At 36.1% G+C, this 20,895-nt stretch overlaps 1 protein-coding gene across 1 annotated transcript; it reads right to left on the bottom strand.

Moving 5' to 3' along the window:
* Nucleotides 1-1,666: 1,666 nt before the first annotated feature.
* On the bottom strand, nucleotides 1,667-20,519 carry LOC128160426 (uncharacterized). The gene is made up of 28 exons (XM_052823743.1): nucleotides 20,402-20,519; nucleotides 12,871-12,907; nucleotides 11,874-11,956; nucleotides 11,298-11,680; nucleotides 10,746-11,024; nucleotides 10,408-10,623; nucleotides 9,957-10,257; nucleotides 9,673-9,863; nucleotides 9,042-9,542; nucleotides 8,636-8,895; nucleotides 8,066-8,306; nucleotides 7,564-7,834; nucleotides 7,177-7,385; nucleotides 6,810-7,084; nucleotides 6,629-6,719; nucleotides 6,348-6,503; nucleotides 5,898-6,228; nucleotides 5,554-5,791; nucleotides 5,300-5,468; nucleotides 4,982-5,204; nucleotides 4,696-4,812; nucleotides 4,397-4,578; nucleotides 3,820-3,994; nucleotides 3,351-3,389; nucleotides 3,166-3,235; nucleotides 2,901-2,950; nucleotides 2,549-2,800; nucleotides 1,667-2,223 (listed from the first exon to the last, which is right to left on the bottom strand). Exons 1-28 carry the CDS (start codon nucleotides 20,469-20,471, stop codon nucleotides 2,150-2,152), a joined length of 5,484 nt encoding a protein of 1,827 aa, XP_052679703.1. The 5' UTR covers nucleotides 20,472-20,519; the 3' UTR covers nucleotides 1,667-2,149.
* Between the last annotated feature and the right edge of the window lie 376 nt (nucleotides 20,520-20,895).

The raw sequence follows: 20,895 nt of genomic DNA, 5'->3' as shown, positions 1-20,895 counted from the left end.
CCTGACTGGGTAATTGCAGTCACTGACTACAGTAATGCCGTTCCTGACTGGGTTATTGCAGTAACTGACTAGAGTATTGCCGTTCCTGACTGGGTTATTGCAGTCACTGACTAGACTATTGCCGTTCCTGACTGGGTAATTGCAGTCACTGACTACAGTAATGCCGTTCCTGACTGGGATATTGCAGTAACTGACTAGAGTATTGCCGTTCCTGACTGGGTTATTGCAGTCACTGACTAGAGTATTGCAGTCAATGACTTGGTTATTTCAGTAACTGACTAGAGTATTGTAATTACTAACTGGGTTAATGCAGTCACTGACTAGAGTATTGCCGTTACTGACTGGGCTTTTGCAGTCACTGACTAGAGTATTACTGTTTTTTGGCTTTGTTTATAGTTACAAGATTTATAGTACTGTTACTGAGAAGGATTTGCGGTTAGTGATAGTAAAGTAAAACTATTGTGGTTAAACATGGTAAATAGGTATAACTATTGTGGTTTAACACGTTTCAATATATCTATTGCAGTTTAATATGATTCAATATAACTGCGGATTAATATGGTGCAATTTAGCTATTGCGGTTTGATATGATACAAGAGGAATAACTATTGTGGTTTTTACTATTGCGGTTTAATATGGTTGAATATAATTATTGAGGTTTAATTTGGTGCAATAGGTATAACTATTGTAGTTTAATATGTTCAATATAACTATTGTGGTCAAATATGGTACAATAAGTATACCTATTGCGGTTTAATACGGTTCAATACAACTATTGTTGTTTAATATGTTTCATTAACCTTCTTTACTATGTTTTGTATATATGAGGAATCCATTGCGCTGTTGAATACATTAGGTCAAGAGCAGACCAGAAGTTCACTTGTAAGGTTTAGGATGGGTGCATGACGTCTAAAAGTCCAACAAATAGATTTTTTTTCTGTAAGGATAAATCAAAGCTCAGTCCCGACAATTTAATTAAGTTATTGGGGGTAAGTAAGGTATCTGCAAAGTAGGTATTAACAATTATTGCCGACGTCATCAGAATCCGAAAAATGTTGACATTTCCGGGACGCTTTTAACTTGCTCTCAAACAAAACGTGATAAGGGTACGACGCTTGTAATTTGATTGTTTTCTTCGTTTTTTTTTATTTTTGACTGAATGCGTAATATTTAAGCAAAAGATTCAGAGAACGAAAAAAACAAGTTCAAAATCAGCTAGCTTTGAAACACGTCAGATATTGCTTTTAAAATATACTGTGTCGTATAAATACACAATGTTAGCTGCTTCACTTTGATCAGATTGTGGTAACTTAATCCTTTCTCAAAAGACATGTAGCTGGATCTTTCCTGTTTACTTCCTTCATTTGACACTTGCTTGGTCTCCATTTTGAAAACTTTCTTAATAATGTTAGGAATACAATGTAGTTTCTGGAGAAGACCATTTACGGTTAAGCACCGATATCAATGTAGACGATTTTAAAATTTGTGGAAAAACTGTCTTCAACTTTTCATTTCTTTTGAATTAGGCTTTAAACTATTTGATTAACCCTTGTACTGCCTCGCATTTAAACATTGTTCGGGAGGATAAAGTTCATAACAGATTCCGAGTAAACATTGGGAACAAACCGTCAATTTGACAGTAGCAATAAAAACAACACACATTTAAAACATTGAATGTTTTACATATATAAACAAAAAATAATAACGGTATGACATGAAATGAAACATTAACAATTCCAGCGTTAACGAAGCAGGCGGCGTTTTCAACCTTTGTTATACACTAGTATGAATATAGGGATACATATAAATAAATATAAATAGATCGGCAACTGTAACGATATGGACGGAATTTATTTTTCAAAGTATAAACTGATATATATGTAATCTCTGTCGGCACTGATTAAGCACGCTGTTGACATCACTAGACTGTTGTCTACTGGGATCTGGCGCTGAATATCATTGATACTCAGCAATATGTAAATCAAATAAAGGGCAGATTGAGATGAAACACACATGTGAATCAATTCTTTAAAATACCAAAAAACTGACAAGTCACAACGAACAAAGTTTATAACAAAGGTTTTATAGGGGTTGTAGCGTCACTGAGTGGGTGCGGGGTCCAGTGGTTCTATGTATCGACCCTCTGCTATCAGCAACACGTGTCCCATTCAACCACTCTACTCCATATGCCTGCTGAACTCTTCCATAAACCCTCAAACGTAACTGTTAAAAAAAAGGAAAAATAAACTAAAAGGAGTTATATGGGCCTTAACAGTCACATGAGTAAACTAAAGAGCTGCAGAACTGTCATAGAGTTACTGTCCATTGCATACCAAATAATCTTTGCAGCGCAAAAAAAACTTGCGCAAATTTTGGACTGCTTAACATACTTAGAATATACTTAATTAAATAGGACGAATTTCTTTATTAATTTTATAGGAGTCATAAGCCGTAGAAAATGGTACTGGTATCAAATTAAAACACATATAATTACAAGTAATCTATTTTACCATTCCAAAGCTACGAGTTAATTGAGTTAAAGACAAACCTCCCCACGGTCCAAATTGATAGTTGACATGGGGCTCCGCTACATTCAGGTTGGTCACTTGCATTGGGACGTTTTTGGACGGGGTAAATGTTAACTTAGATCGTGTGTCCAAGTAGAAATCACGTGGTACATTATACCACGTGATTCCTTCGTCCTCACTCATTAAGGTCGACCTCTGGTCGTTGTCGTAAGCAAAGAATATATTTTTTGTTGACTCGTGTCCAAGAAGACTGGCAACGCGACCATCCATTGCTTTAAAAGGTTAAAGTTCAACATGATCAATCGATGTTATTAAAACTGTCCTCAAAAACTGAACAGAGTCAACTGTACCATAAAACAAACTTGTATTTACCTGTCCAAGTAGCGCCGTCTACAGAGAAATGGCAGTGTTGTTTTAAGTCCCTTAAAAAACAGAACAGACCATCAAATTATCAGTTTTAATTAAAAACCAAATCTTTAACGCGTTACTTCTAATTACATGTATACCACTATTATAACTTGATGACATGTGCATACATAGAAGAAAACAGAGTTCTTTGTTTAACTCTAAGTCATATGGAAGCGTAAAAATTTGGACACCGCGAGAAGAGACGCGGCGAACATCTGCTGTTACTCACTTGTCTTTAGGATTAATATCGCACATCAGAACTTTTCCATTCAGAGCATGGAAACTACGGAAATAGAAATCTGCAAACCAAGGAGTTGTCTGTTAATACAATATATATTTAAACTACATTAACTTAAATTTCTTTTTACGTTTCAAAGAATTTTTAATGCAATATTTGAGATTCGAACTACTGACCGTTAGGGTATATATTACTCGGCGCTGCATTGCATACACCTGCAAGAAAACAATACGTGTAAGGTTTAAATATACTTTTATAAACAACTAACACGATTTGTTTGTTAAACCATTCATCCTAAATATGACCACATCGAGAGAAAAAAAACGTCCAGAAACCAAATAAAGTTGTTAATAAAGTACCGCATAACCGCATATAAGCTATAAAGGTCGCTATGGGATCAATACAAATACACAGATTTTAATCAACATTTTATTATATCTGTTCCAACTTAAATGGAATTGGTGATTAAGCCAACCAAAAATTAATTAAGCTATTGCTCCATTTCGTCAAATCATCATCATTTTCTCTCTGGGATGTTGATTAAATGCCTGACATGCAGTCCCACCTTCACCATCGACTTAATTACAACTAAAGCAACCAAAAGGGTAAGAAAGCCAATTTATCGCGCAGTGCATTGTTCCTTACTTGTTGTAGTGTATTCTCCGCTGAGATAGCAGCCAAAGAATTCGAACTTGAGTCCTATGTCTGGCGGCTCTCCGTTAATAGTGTCATCCTTGTCTATATAGACCCTCATGAAGCGGGCCTGGGTCTGTCTCTGGGGGTAGATGGTCGTCTCCGCAAACGGCGTGGACACCGCCACCTTAAAGACCAACAGTTCATTGTAAAACCTGATAGCAAGAAGACGAACTCAGGCGATCTGTGTTTCACGTCATTTAGGGAATGTTTATACCACTTATTGGACAATTTTGATTGAGTACATGCAGGTGCATTGATAAAAAATATTCATCAACAAATGAAATTGTACTGAAATCGCCGGAAAAATGTTGCCTGAAAGTTTATAATAAGTATCAATTTGTATCAATTTGTTCATGCAGTATTGTGGAAACCTTTGTGTAATTCGTAGTTAGAGGCGTAAAAGCGGTAAAATACTTTCTTCAGCTTGCGTTTAAAGTAGATACATGTATGTAATGAAAATGTTTGTAAAACTGACATATTTCTTTCAATTTATAGACGAGCAAACAACGACACCATCACGTCATACCGTTTCCGCCGTTTGCCAAGAGTAGCCGTCATTACTGTATCTGAGGGACAGCTGGGAGGGGTGGTGGGTGTACCCCGCGCCTTTCTGCATCACAATCTTATTTACCAACGTCTTGTTGCCAAAGAACACTTGGAAATACCGGAATTTGGAAAACGTTGGTCCTCTTGAGAATGGTCTCCATGCTATAGATTTTAAACAAATGGGAAATATACACTTTGATACATTTTAATAGGTAGGAGAAACTCGACAAATCCTACACGTGTTTAGACACGTTATTGTGCGGACAGCCTTGCACTGACCTGAGTTGCCGTTGTAGCGGCCGTGTGACGGGGGTCGGGCCGGGTCGTTCTCTATGGAGCCGTCTAGCTGACAGTCGTCTATATGTCCACTGGTCATACCCAGCGGTAGGTCACACACTGTTGTACAAAATTCACAATCAATTCAGTTTCAGCTGCATTCAACCTTTTATAATTTATCAAATATTCACTGCAGAAACATTTTAAAGCCAATACTTCAAAGTGCAAACAAACGTTTAATTTAAATTATTCATGTGTGAATATTTCCTGCAACGAGTACGATATTTACCTCCTACTTTGGTGACTGTTACACTAAAGTTCAGATATTGAAGGGGCGTGTCAAAGACCTGGTCGGATGGGTAGACGCTGGCTGGAGTGTGTGCCATAAAGCTACTGACCTCGTACGCAACCATTGTGTTTTCCGTGAGGATGTCGAGGGGCACAGTTGTCGTCTGATTCGGTTCCAGTGTCAGCTGCATGTTGATGACGTCACACATGAGAACTTCGTCAAACTGTTATACGATAGAAAATATCATTTTCTTAGTTTTGCAACAGTTAGTTAACACAGGCATTTGGAGGTCAGTAATGGTTGTTTTTCTTTATTTACCTGGATTTCCACGACTCCCTCTCTAAAAACTGGACCACTGTGAGTAACGTTACTTTGAATACTCTTGTACTCCAAATATGGCGGTAAATAAAAATAGGCCGTCGCGTTTATTGCAGTCGCAGACGTCATATTACTGTGTTTCAAGATGGCATCAACAACAATCAAGGATCTGCAATTCCAACAACAAATTTGTCAGAAAAAACTCTCATATTAGATCAGTAGAATACTAGTGCACAGTATTTTATCGTACTTACGAAGTTGAAAATGTTGAGTTGTAAGTAGCGATAATTTCTAGGTCAGGCCTCTCATACCCGGTTCTTGTTAGAGAAATGTTTTTCTCGTATATAACAATATAGTCTGCAACTTTTGCCCCGATACTTATTGGAAATACCGAACCAAGTGAGTCAGGTATGTTGTCATTTATTCTGAGATCCACTTCTATTAGAATGTGGTCATCACCCTCTATGTTTGTACCCGTTCCATAAGACAACCCTAAACGGAAAGATTTTGAAATAATTTACCAACAGCAAATCCTACATGTTTCTTGCCTTAGCCCACTGATCGAATGCCAAAATGACTAACAGCCGTTTCATCATACCAGTATTAGTGACAGTTCCAAGATCCAACTGCCCATGATGGACCTGACATGTGTTGATAGATGAATTGAACTTCCTGTCAAATTTCAAAGCCAGAGACTCGTTTTCGTAGACACAACCAATGTTGCTTCCACTGGAGGAAACCCGGATGTTCTCGATTGTCCCTATGGTGACTGTTAACTGGGGTAGCTCAATGTCGAATAGGACCGAGGACATAGTGTTTGGAGGGACGTACATGACGATAGGAAGGGTGGTCAGGTTACCGACATTCACGGGGTGAGGGTCACTGCTGGAGTTGATGTACAATAAGGATGTATTCACAATGCTTGTCGTCTGTAAGAAAAATAATAAGAGTTTGCAATGTAATACTTATTATTTTCCAAGAAGAAAAAAAGAATAAAGAAAAAATGACAATCTCCACGATAATATCCATCGCGGCGATTTGTCCTAACCACTGTAGTGACGGTGGGCGTGTCGGTCACAGTTAAATCAATCTGACCCACGTATATCTCTAAGTTGTTTGTATTGACAGCCACATGGAATGGAATCACGGTCCCCGCAGACAGTGTTGAACTGGGGAGAAGCCTAGCCACCGCTTCCAAACGGAGCTGAAAGAAAACAGTTCAAAGTCAAATGAGTCGAGCTTTATTCGTTTTGAAGTTAAAGAGTGTTAAAATTTAAGCCGTGACTACAAAATGCAAAGAAAATTTCACTTATAATCTATTATTCTTACTTTGTTGGCTTCGTTGTCACCAGTCTTAACCCCAGAAGAACGAACAAACCCGAGCTGTAATGACGCCGTATCCATCAGAAGGGACCCGGTCCTAAGAGAGTCAGGGAGAAACGCCATTTAGTCGGCTAGAATGTTCAAGTTCTACTGAGTACTTTAATTATAATAAGAAACACATTCTTACCTCTTCGAGTACTCTGGTGTAATTTTAGTTTTATCCAGACAAGGGAAGTTTTCTCCCACATAGGTCAGTCCGGATCCACACAGATCCATGTTGTTTTGTTGTGAAGTAATTGAGGACGACATAAACTTAACAGTGATATCTTTTGTCTCTCCTTCTGGATATATCATCTCCAGAACAAATCGTTTAGACTCTCCCTTTGCTATGTTTGCATCAGAGACATTGCTTCCAATGTTTTCGATAAAAAAAGAATTCACCGTTCTATTGTCAACCGAAGTCTGAAAAATCAATTATTTGAAAATGAGTTCTTGCCACATGAATAGAAATGATACCAGCTTATTTTGAAAATAACCAGTAGAAAAAGTCATACAAAGTTAGCCACTGTTTTGTCATGAGTGGCCACAATCGTCTGCGCGGAAAAACTCTTTTTACTTCCGTCACTTCCATATTCCACGTCTACGTCAAAGCTGTGACTGGAGCCATCAGTTACGGTGGTGGTGTCGTCTGCTAGCTGAAGAATCAACTCTACTAAAATGGTGTTACTGTCGTAGAAGTCATTGGAAACCAGTGCATTGGGTCCTGGAATTATATAAGGTATGATAATGAATTTAAGGCATGCTAGACGCTCAAACTACAGCCTTACGGGAAAAAATTCTGGTTGACAGACCGTTTGAAAATTCCAAATTTCCTGTAAAGACTAAGTGGGATCATATAACATGTTTGGGCTTTTAAGGAAATGTATACTTCTTTCCCTTACCCGTATTTGTGACGATACCCAAGTCAATGAAGCCAGAAGATCCGCTGATTGACGTGGTAACGTTTTTATTGACACATGGGTAGTTGTCGCCGATGTCCTTTATACGTAGTCCGCAAATAGACAACACAGAGCTGCTAACCGTCACAGAAACCTTGACTTGGGCACTCTCCTGTGGAGCGATCTTTATCAGAGCTGTATACACGGAGGGGTAACCGATTGGTATGCTACTCAATGTGGTGTTTTTGATGAGATTGATGTACGGGGTCGTTCCCTTTAAAAAAAGGTAAAATCAAAAACAAGCCTCGTCTTTCATTCAAAACACTACACCTTGGTCGATATACTTTAAGAAGCAACCGAAGTGCTTTCGTCAGTGAAAATACGTCGGAGAAAACACCATAATAATTTAGAAGTAATTTGCAAAATTCAAGATACTTTCAAAACAGTTTCTTCCCCCAAATTCTTGCATCATCGATTATATCATGTATCAGGTATTCAGTCTTACCGGGATGATTGTTCCTGTTCTCTGGGCATACAGAGCTAGCTGTCCAACCCATATCTTTGTATCCGAGTACTGATTCCCGGCACTGATCCACTCTTTCTCTCCTGTTATCAACTCGGGGTTATCCTCCACCTTCACATCCAGAACGATGGTGATGATGTCATCAGTGACGTTGTCCACTTGCTGGTAGTTACAGACGGTGCTTAGGTACATCAAGGCCTGGTCATTGACTGTTTCGTTGTATCTATCATTTAAAAACCCGTTTTTCTTAAGAGCATAGATTATGTTTATATTGAAAAGAAATATACACCTCAATCGAATATGTTGATATATTAGCCTATTCCGCTAAGGTCCAAATGAACGGCCAAGCACATTTCTTTTCCGGTCCTGATTGTATTATCTATCAATTGTAAGATAAACTTTTTAGCTGTGTATGGATTAGATATCGGCCTGAACAGCTCAGTGGATATTCGTCTTAAATCTAACAATGAAAGAGTCGGGGGGAAAACTGCTGATATCGTCATAATCTACGGTCAATCTTAGTAGCCGGTCGGTACCGTGATCTATACTTACTGTGACTGATATATGACCTGGGAGTTGATCCAGTCCGGTGCCACGCAGGGCAGGTTTCTCCCGGCGGACAACATCCGGGCTCTACAGATGGACAGCTTGGTGGAGGTGTTGCCAAGAGGCATGATGAACTCCATGTTCATCATGGGATAGGACACACTTCTGTTGGTGGTGATCTCAAGCTGAGCGCGGGTCGCAGTACCAACCTCTACATTTTCATTTCCAAACACGTAAACCATGTTAAAAGACGGGGAGGTTGTGTTCTGAAAAAATTAACGTTGTGTCTTAAATAAAAGAAACAAGAGTCTTGCAGAAAGTGAATAAATTCGAACATAGCAAATATGCTTTCTCTTGTAGGAAGCATGGCTACATTGTTCAATAAGGTTCGTTGTTAAGGTTTTGGACTCACCGACACACTGGTGGTCTGCACAGAAGAACCAGATATTTGAATGGACGATGACTGGACTACGGTTAACGATCCCGCGTAAAACAACGTGGCTTCCACGGTGTGCGAGGACAAATCCACAACCTCCGTGTGATTTAATGGCGCAACGATTATTTCAAAGGAAATTGTGTCTGCTTCTGTGGCAGTATTGTTTAGATTGAGATTGGTTATCCCACCTAGGTTGAGGGTAGCCATGTCAGGCTCAGGAGACGACGACACGGTGTCACGTGACGAGTAAACCGTCTTTTTGTCCTCTTTGTGAACGCAAGGCATGTTTTCACCAATGGATTTGATCTCGACTGAACACACTTTAAAGATAGCAGTTGTGGAAAACGGTGCCTTAATTAGTAGGCTGTATGATGTAGTAGTAGAATCTGGAATTTGCACTTCAAGCAGGAGCGTCACGGCGTCTCCAATAGCAACTGTCTGTCCGTTGGGAGGGTTGAACTCCAAAAGCGGGGTGGACTGTTTTAAAATACAAATAGTGATCATAGTATCTTACTAGCAAACAGAAACAATAATCATACTCAATTGTCGATCAGTTGTTTTAAAGACATTATAGGATACAAAAATGTACAACAATAGAAAAACTGACCATGCCTGTTGGATCCACCTCAGAAGTAGCAGTGACCTGCATTTGTCCAGCCCATATTTGGTTCGGTGAAATCTCGAACGCGGCCCCAACCATGTAATTAGTGCCGACAAAACTGGGGTCGTTGTACATGTGAGCTACAAACTCCACCGACACCAGGTTGTTCTCCTGAACGTTTGTTACATCTCGTGATCCTACAGAGACAGTCAAGGAAAGAGAAAGACATTGCTGAAAATTGTATGCTATGCATGGTACCACCGATGCGTCTAACTTTCTTTAATTCATACCTTTATTTAGCAAAGTTCCTAGATTAAGATGACCCATAGAGTTTCCAATGCCAGTTTGATCCTGGTAATATTGTGTAGACACTGCTCTTTCATCAAAACCACATCTAAAATTGTCTGAGAGGTACTTGAGTTTGGCACTACAGATGGACATGACAGAAGAGGTATTGATAGGAGCAAAGGCGTCAAAAGTCAGGAGCGAGGAAGGATTAGGCAGAAGTAAGTCAACCTGGAAAACGGCGGCTGATCCCACGGATAAAGTGCTAGGTCCGGTAAAATTAACTGTCGGGTTTTCGCTAACAGTCTGGAAAATATCGTTAATCGTTTTTACATATAATGTGAGAAATTCCGACGGTAAACATATCGTAAATACATCTATACGTACATTATTCAAAAAAGTTTTTATTTTGGAAATAATGAGATGAAAGCGCACTCTAAAATCCCCAAAACTTACGGTGTCATTTGGAAAAGCCACAAACGATGCTTGTCCCACCCAAACCTCGTTCTCATTATTGTACTCAGCTCCAGCACTGACCCAGTAAACCTCTCCGGCATTTGTGGAAGGATTCTCCAAAAGGATTGCCTCGTACTCGATATAGATGCTGCACTCTATCGCATTGACACAGCCGGAGTTTTGGACAACACCAAAGTTGATAATCGCTCTGTCGTACTTAAATTACAAGGATCTTTACGTATTTAAACTTGATCTTTAACGTTCCAAAAATTTATACGACATTATCATCTCCAGGATGTTTTAGAAAAGAAAACTTCGAAATAGGAAGATTATCTTACCATTACTGAGTCGGGTTCCCGGGAGTCCATTACTGGTTCTTTACTTCCGTTGTACATGAGGCTGCTTCCGATTGCCGTCACGTTGACGTCACACAGGATCATGACGGTGGTTTCGTTGTCCGGAGTGAAGAGTTCCACCAGCATGTCTGTGTCCTCTATCGGGAACGTGATGGTCAGCTGGAACCGGACGCGGCTGCCCACCTTCATCTCTGTCGTCTCGTTATACGGGTACTTCTTCTTGAGGTCAAACGTCACGTTTCCAACAACGCTTGACAGAGCCTAAACAAAATATTACAAACACAAATAGATTGTCCACGTGGATGATTTATAGGTGCATTTGGTAAAACTTCAAAGAATCTGAATGTTGTACTTAAAAATGTAATAATTACGTGGATAAACTATCAATTATGGTCTTATCTTGGCTTTAACGTTAATCTGATGAGTTATTTATGTTTCAATTTCCCTGCGGAATTTCGTTTTCTGTGATTATAAACAAAAATGTCTTTTGTTATTGCGTTGTTAAGTTAGCTTTCTGGTTTTTTGGAATTTTACCCTTTTCTCGATGTGATGTGGGCTCTCGACCTCGCTTTGGTATTTAGGAAAATCTACGATGACAAGGGTTGTGGATTCAGGCTGATTGATGCTGTTAAATTGATTTGAAGCTTTGAGTGTGATTTCATATCGATCTTTCTGTGGCACGGCTCCAAAGCTGATCGATAGAGCTCCAGATTGGGGATCAATGGTGAACAAACCATCTTCGTTTCCGTCCATAATAGAGAAATAGACTTCGGCACAGGGACATGTTGCATCCTCTTTGCACACTGTCTTCAGGTCTTCATCGAAAGCCTCGGGAACAAGAATGTTATCCCTGCTAATGAGATCCGTGACGGAAGTGTAATACACATCTTGACTAAACTTGGGCGGATGTCGATTTCCTAAAATAGAACCATAATGATAAGACCAACAAATTTTCCAATAGTTCAAATTAGATTGCTTTGAATGTGGTCTTTTGATTGTCAAGATTCATTTACATACTGTGAAGTTTGTTTATAGTTGTCTTATTGAATAGCTTCACGGAATAGCAAGAGTATCTTTAAAGATTTCTACTTTGAAAATAAAACCACGTACTGGGAACATCACATTGATGGCCGCTCCAGCATGGCAAACACACACAGCTTCCATCCACCGTTCTTTGGCCGTGTAAACAGCCTCTGAAACAAATAAACGCAGGGTATTTAGAACAGAGATAGACAAAGAGAACTCTGTATAAACAGTCAACTTTAATTGGGTTACTTATCTTTAATTTAAATGGGATGCCAGATTTGAACGACTAAACTATACATGTAGATCTATATATTTTTACAGAGTTAAAGTTTTATGATATCAGACAAAGTACAATTTATTTATTTTTTTAATTTACAAAAAAAAAACAACCAAAAAAAACCCAAAAAACAACAACACAAAAAAACCCAAAAACAAAATAGAATAGTCATCATATTTACAGTGTAGTTTAAGACTATAAGTCATGCGTATTATTTAATATTGTTTAATGTACGCCATTAATTATGCTAGAATACGAGAACCCAAAAAAATTTTGAATCTCAAGAAATTCAAAACGTTTTGTTTGCACTTACGCAAGAACTGAATAAGATTCGTTAATATTTACATATTTGCATAAATGAATATTCAGACTCGCGCAGCGTCTAGTTTCGATTTATATGATTTTGTTCTTCGCTCACCACCGAACATTACTATTTTAGAGTCTTTCAAAGTGTTCTTGATTTTAGCTTGTCTGGTTTGTGTTTCAGCATTCGAGTGGTTTTGAAAACTGTTTGTTTTCATTAAAGTCTTCCTTGCCCAACGTGGGTATGAGTTTTTATTTTGTGTTTTGTTGTGGGGGGGGGAGAGTTAAAATTAAGTTTGAATGTTTCAGTGGAATTTCACGTAAACTTTAAAAATCATTTATTTTGGGGATATAATATAGGTTTGGAAAGGAAATATGAACCCCAATGCCACATTTCGAGTTAATGATGCGATTATCTTAAATTCACAGGACAGGCTGATATGATTCAGGGAAAGATCTACTGATTTTACGTTGATTACATTGGTAAATTATGTGACTTACCTATCATTCCTGGCTGTCTGAATGTATTCGTTGGCACCTATGGTAAACAAAAATCAACACTTAAAACATGTATAAACATAACTGAATGTGTAAACGCATTAGATTTGGCTGTGATTTATTTTTTTCATTTTTTTTTTGCGGAATTCAAATTTCGCTAATTCAACTACATCGCCAAATGTTTTAGTTTGAACAATATTTATTCATTATAGATTCAAATACATTAACATGGCGGTAATTACAATTGTGAAATTGGGAAACAAGCCATAGGGCTTATATCAATGACCCCTCTCTTGCATACACTGCAAAAATGAGAGATGAAAAATGAGAAGTGAATACAAGGAAAAAATTAGAAAAATATGTCGAAAATCAAAGCTGGAAACAACACTTTATCATGAAATAATAAAAAAGTCACCAATATATAACATGAAAAAAATATATTGCAATATATATTTTGGTTGAAAATCATACCAGAAATGTAGTATACACAGTCATGTGTTTCTGTTCAAACACATCCATACAAGCTACTAAATGCCCATGCAATTTTTTTTATTCGAATTCTTTATCTTGATCTAATCTAAAAATGTTCGGATAAGTGAATTGATGACAAATTATGACATAATGTGTATAAATGGCAGATCGCTCCTACCACTCAGGAGCTCTCTAAAAACTAGTGTGCAAGAAGATCTCAAAGGGAAGGAGTAGGGCGAGTGCTACATTAAAAGTTTAAAATCGAAGATTTCCAAAATTATCTATAACAATCTATTGTTATAGATAAGTTTAAAAATCTTCGATTTTAAACTTTTAATGTAACACTAATATAAAAAAAACCAATCCAATAAAAACCCCCACATCTGTCTTATTTACCAACAAGAATCCCAATATTTCTTGCAACAAAGATTTTGTCGTTTTGGGACCGCTCTCTCTCTCTCTCTCTCTCTCTCTCTCTCTCTCTCTCTCTCTCTCTCTCTCTCAAACAATCAGCTACCCAACGATCATGGTTGAAAAGGTCACTCGTAGACCCCATGGTCCCCCGACCCCTGTCACTTATCATACGAATAAAGTAAGTCTGTTTACTTGAACAGGAAAATGTTGATGAGTATTAATATGTCACAAAGATATGCTCCTGACGTCAGATTCATTAACTGAGCAGGTCGATGGTAGCAGTAAGATTTGCATCGAATCCCACGATGTGTACAGTTCCTGATGAAAAAATAATTGATTCCGCCAGATCACGGTGAGGCCATATTGATATTTTAGGTAGGCATTGGTGAAGTGTCAGGAAGCTTTCGAAGATAATATGCAGTACAAATCGATTTTTGATGTGTTTGTTGTGTATCGAGTTGTATGGTCTTTGGTCGCAATTTTGAGTTTTATTTTTTAAATATTTTTCAAAAAGCCCTGAAAATTTTTCAAGTTATCATGCATCCATTCTCTGAGTCGCACGGATGAAAGCCTATATTTTTACAAAGATTAATTCATTTATTGATGTGTTAAATTTAAAATTCGTTTTCACTCATGTCTCATTTATAATTCTTTCAGATTGCGCTTATTATATTTACATACACTAAGTGCGATCAGTGACATAAATAACAGAGATTGTCAACTGATCGAAATCTGGCGGTCCCTATAGTAAAGTGTTCCCAGTTTAAATCAGTATATCTTTCTAATACTAAGTAAACCAATACATCAAAATAAAAACAGCTAAATCCTATTTCCAAAACATTCAAAATATCATATTTTTATGAGTTTGTGTCATAAAAACAATATTAAAAGAGAAGTTTCAGGGGGCAGTTGGCTACCCGTCGTCCGAGATTTTGCCCAGTTTTATAGCAGGCGTATATATTTTCTGAATATTAATGTTATTTTTTCCTTTCATTTCTACATTGTATTATTGTTATTTATGTTTCTCGTATGATTCCCTCTATTCTTTACGAAAATTGGTTGTAATTCATAGCTGTATAGAAACTGACAGGACTGAAATATACACGAACCAGTTCAAACCAGTTTATCGATCGGTCGAAACTTTCAGCAACCTAACAAAAATCACGGAAGAATCATGATGATGTCATACTCAAATCCCCATAGGAGACGATTTGGCCGCATGTTTCTTTTTAACGTAATTAACATTAACAATAATTTAGTTACTTTAACTTACTTTTCGCGATCGATTCATACTTTTCTTAAAAAGATGAATCTTTTGGTGATTCATGCGGGTTATGAAGGTAGCGATCATTGCACGAAAAGATACATAAACCGCTAACGCGGGTTATGTATTTTGCAATGTCTCTACCTTCATCTACAGTGTATGGCTAAATTGAAAAAATAAAATGGTTAGGTTCTACATCAATTACACAATTCATTGTTTCAATTTTTTTCAGAAGATTTTTTTCTGACCCCCCCCCCCCACCCCCACCCCTCGTTGCGATTACACTTTAAATTTAATCCCAAAGATTATTTTTTTCAGAAGATTTTTTTTCTGACCCCCCCCCCCCCCCACCCACCCCTCGTTGCGATTACACTTTAAATTTAATCCCAAAGGATTAGGTTCAAAGAAACTAAATCTAAATTTTACGTATTGACGTATTGGTTTGCTGCCTTCAATTTCACAATTTGATACCCCCTTACCTTTTATTATGTTTAAGAGAAGGCTTTTAAAGAATTTTCCCATATGAATTTCTTAAAAAAATGAAATACCTTAATTTACGAACACTTGATAAGTCCTAATTTTATTTTTTTCTCCTCAAGATAGTTTTAATCCAATAAATAAATCAGAGGCATAAAACCTTTCTGAAATTTCTCGCCGTAAATACTTCAAAGTATTTTTGAAAAATGTTTTTAAAATGTTTGACCAAATTATCAATTAATGAAATACATCTGTATAAGAATGTTTCAAATTTATTCTACAAGTATCATTTAAAGCAACATAAACTTCGTTTATAGCCATCAACATATCGAATGTTCACTGCATTTTAGCATTTTAAAATACAATTATTAAAGCTAAGTTTTGTGACGTCAGTCATTATGCAGAATCTTTTGTTCTTTCTTCTCATACTTTAATGTAAAGCAAACATTGATTCATAAATATACAAGAACAACAAAGAAACATATATAGATTTACTTTACAAGAAAGTCTAAAAGTTAATCAAATGCGAATATAAACATCACCTCATAATATTCAAAGAATTATTCCTTATTACTTATGTGTACATATAATTTTCAGCATTTTACTCGAAATGAACTAAAAGGCAATTATTTTATCCACTCTTGTGCATAACTAGTTACAACAAAAAATCAGACATGTAATTAAATTGCTGTGTCTGAACGCGTTTTGGAGCTGAGATATACTGTATACATGTTAAATGCTCTAAACATATTAATTGGATAATATCAATAAAAAAATTATATCAAATTTTTTTTAAAAGTGACATTTTTGCGAAAACGAAATAATGAATATGTAAACGTTCATGTGTAAACACATCTAGAAGACACTTCCTTAAGAAGGAAGTGTTGGGTTTTGGGTGTACCGCATAAACAGGATCGGCTGCTAACGACGGTGTGTAACTATGAAGAGTCTGGTCTTTCTGAAAGTTCAATAGAAACAAAAGTTTTGTCCTGTCATTTTGACAAGAGATTGTTTTGTTACATAGAGGAAGACATATTATTCCATAACCAAGTAGTTGCTGGTAGTAGAGGTTAATTTTGGTGGTGCGTTGTGTGGTGCGCTATGTGGTGCTTTCTGTGGTGCGTTGTGTGGTGCGTTCTGGTTTCCTGGTGGGATAATTTAGAGGTTCAAAGCAAGAGATGGTGGTTGGAGCTGTAATGTTTTGTCTTTATTTTGTTAGTTTTGTCAGAGACATTATGTCTCTGGTTTTGTATTTGTTTTTGTTTTTATGTTTATTCTGGAAAGGTATAATTGATCGTAGACAAGCGTGCTTTTTATCTGTTTCTTAATATTGGCTTAATAGTCGCTATGATTGGTTTACATGCTTATATAGGACATCATGCCATGACCTTCAAGATTTTTTTCTCAGACTTTTTAAAATAAATCATTAACCAATGACATACAAGTAGCTATTTAAATGAGAGCAAATGTCGCTTTTTAGAACTGACGACAATTCATTTTCATCTTTTTTAAGGGATTCTAGCCACCCTTAGACTTAGAAATTACCATAAACTTTTTCCATTTACATGTTCCCATGGAAAATGTAAAACTATGTCAACCCTTGTTCAAGTCATTAAGTAAGTGGGGCCAATTGCCTTACATTTCGTTATATTAACCAACATCTCAAGCAAGTCCGATCGTAAAAGAAAAAAGTTAATGGCATTTCTATTCAGAATATAAATACTGTACTAAGAAAAATATGCCAATATCACTTAAAGAGGCAAGTACACATGCATTAATATAATGAAAATCTGTTCCTCAACTCTATACAGTAATAGAATAAATATTCTATTCGATTTTATTCATTTGTGATAAACATTCAAACCTAGATTTTTCGGCTTGTTCAACCAATACGTTTCCAATACGTTTCCATTTTCCATTTTCCTTCCTTAGACTTGATATTTGAATTTGAAAAACATTTTTTTTATGAAGTAACACAAACTTTTTGTTCTTTTTAAAACAGTTGTTGTGTTCAACCAAACATTTTGAATTGTTTTTTTTAACCAAACATTGACAGCTAAAATAGCTGATACAAAGAGGAATGTCCATAGTGCATACTAAAGAAAAGTTTTAATTTAAAACAAAATCAATCGAACTGTGTACTTTGAAAACAATCGACAATTAACAATGGTTTTGGAAGATGACAAAAGCATTATTGCTAACAATCTCATTCAGAGAATGTAAGTAGTTTTATATATAGTGCTAGTTTTGTAAATGCATTAAAAGAACCAGTTTCAAAAATTATGACATCGGTCTTCTAAAAACTGCAAAAAATAAATAAAAGGAAACAAAAATTAAAGGAGGCCTTGTATTATTCTAAAAAAAAAAATTTGCTCGACGCAAAGAAGCTCTGAGAAAATATCAACAAAAAGTCATTGAATACAAAAAAACCTGAATGACAAGACATTCCAAAACTACTTCAAAACAACCATGTCAATTTTTATTTCATCTAGGAAACGCTTTCGGGACACAATTTCCAATAATAAGTGGCAAAAATTGTTTCCTGGCCTATGATTTACACGTAGACCCGGCTTAATTGATATATTCCTGTCAAGTTCTGTCAATTGATTTCAGTTTTCACGAGGTTTAATAGAGGATGACATTTATATTGGTTTAGGGTTAATTTTCTTGGGACATTTCTTCTCCTTAGTAATATCTGACAAGTCGATCTGCCACCTATCGCTAATGCCTTTTTAAAATATGGGTTGTATTCAATATTGTAATTTCGAGTTAATATTGCTAGTACATAAGCTAATAGGGTTACTATCATTAACAGTACAGTTCAGTTCAATGCTTTTGTTTTTATCTATTTTTCTCCCGGCTGACTTCACTGCATATTTGGGATTACGCCGAATCAACTAGGCTTAATTTGAAAGGATTTTGAAAATATTATTAGATAAAAATACTTAAATAGTTCTTCACCATAAAGGTACAAGACAACTATGAACCCCTTGTTGTAGTGTATAGGGATAGTTTCAAATTTAAGTATTGAATTTTTTTTTCTTCATAAAATTGATTGATTTGCTGTTTTTCACATTGAATCGACACTGAATAAAAACTTTTCCATGGTTTCAAAATCATAGACGTTTGTCTTTATGAAATATATCAAATAAATCGTTGATTGAAATAGGAAAATAATTACAAGCATTGGGCGTTGCCGTCAAAAATTACAAGAGAGGTCAGCTCAAACGTTAAGAAAGCTTAAACAAAAGCCTATTCAAATGTTGTGCCGTTACACGTGTGAAGGCATGTGTAGAATTTTTAGTTAAAATACATGTACATACATGTACTTTGGAAAGTTGTTCAAACAAAAACGAGCTGGTATAAATTGATTCCATTTTAATATCACTATTCTGTTTTTTAAAGGGGAATAAGATTTCTTAGTTTTTGTGATCTTATTTCAATAATATCAAAAGAATAGCCATTTTTGGATGACATATTTCAGTTATAAATATGTTATTATATTGATAATTTGTATTGAACAGATATGTTATTCCCAATACTTGCACAAGAAACAAATTGTAATTTTTGTAAAATTTGGACCTCTAAAACGAATTATTTCCTTAACGGTGAGAAATTATATCGCAGAAAGTGAACATTTTTTAGTTAATCTGTTTCATTTCCAATATTATGTACGCATGCGCCGATCCAGAAAATTTGTTCCAGGGGTGGGGAGCGAGGGATAAGTGTATTTGCCGAGGGGGGGGGGCTACGAGGCATAAATGTGATAATTTTACACCGAAAATAACAAATTTTAATTTAATTTTCAGGGGGGGGGTCCTTCATCCCTCTCAATATGTGCATGAGTTTGTACATTTTAACTCGAGACAAATTATGAAGAAAACTAGTATTCTAAATCTTACTGATGTTGAAATAATGCATGCAAATCCTAGTTTTCGAATAATTTATCTTCATTTAGTCAAATTTGATACAGATCAAATAAATAATAAGTAACTGAACTGATATTCAAATTATTTGAATTAGGTACAATTTATGACTTTCACTGTTGGTAAAAAATTTCTTTTGTTTTACACCAAACGCCAGATCCGTTTGACTATTTACATACCCTCATTAAGACAGAGTACCCTGAAAATTACTGTAAAATTTTACGAGGGTCATTGTAATTTTCAAACTGTCCAAACCAGCTTAATGGAGTTATCTATAATTATGTTCATTTACTACCACTTAATAAACTACAGGTAATTTCATCGGTAGTGTCATAAGAAAACAAATGAAAGTTCAAGTATATATATCCCACTTTGGACTAAAGAAAATGTACCCAAAATCGCGTTTTCTTTATAAACAAATCTTATTATCACTATCTTATATTTTTTAAATCTTATACTGAATAAGAATAAAAGTAATGAATAAAAAATATGCAACGGACGCAAAATACTTTGGCACATTTTTTTTCTTTTAAAAATATTTCTAAAAAGTGGAAGTCCTCAATTAAGTCTGACTTTGCAAATAAAAGGTATGTTTGATTTGCGCATCTCAATTTTTTTTCATTATCTCTTCAACCACCAGGCCCCACCTCCCTCGTGAGAAAATTAAAGATGATAATGATGATGATGATGATGATGATGATGATAATGACGACGACGACGAAATATCATCGAGAATATTGTTGTCTTGTTAACACATTTTTCTGACGATCATTTGGGCTTCTCATTCAAACTTTGTTTTCAATGACAGGTAAATTTACAATCACAACAGGGTCCGGTTCACGGAAATCACAACGAATACACATGAAAATTCAGATCCGTGATAATAATATTAATTTCATAATTGTGCGGAAGGATCATACAGAAAAAAAAATATTAACAAGTGAAGACAACAGTGACAACGTTTTAAAGAGAAAAGTCTTACCTTTTGACAAAAGAATGAAGAAAGACGTGACACAAAAACAGAGGGAGATGTTTGGTAGACCTCTCGCCATTGCTGATGCTGAATGATACACAGGTAGCGAGGGAGAGAGAGAGACAGGCCGCTCTATTGATTGTCCCGGTCTGAGAATCGATGGTAGATTGAACGCGCTTGGAAAACACATTAAATCTGTCAATATCGGAATATTAATAGCGCATTGATTGTCACCCAGGTACAAAACCTTATGGAAATTTTAAAAGAGTTTTAAAATATAAAGAAATCTGAAAATCCGATATATGATCGGAAGTATTTCAAAAAAGGCTCGCATTGGGTCTATTTGTTGTACAAACAAAATATAGTCTTGCTGTTTAGAAAGATTTTGATCTAAATTTCCCGTTTTTAAACTGTGTTACCTTAAGTTAAATATTGAAATATGATTGTTTCAAATCCTTTGTAGTTTCAGATTTTCGGCCAAAATATAGCGGACTAAGAAACTC

The sequence above is a fragment of the Crassostrea angulata genome, chromosome 8 (assembly GCF_025612915.1).
Source record: "Crassostrea angulata isolate pt1a10 chromosome 8, ASM2561291v2, whole genome shotgun sequence".
Taxonomy (NCBI): Eukaryota; Metazoa; Mollusca; class Bivalvia; order Ostreida; family Ostreidae; genus Magallana; species Magallana angulata.
The sequence above is the reverse complement of the archived record's forward strand: the minus strand, read 5'-3'. Positions and strand labels throughout refer to the sequence as shown.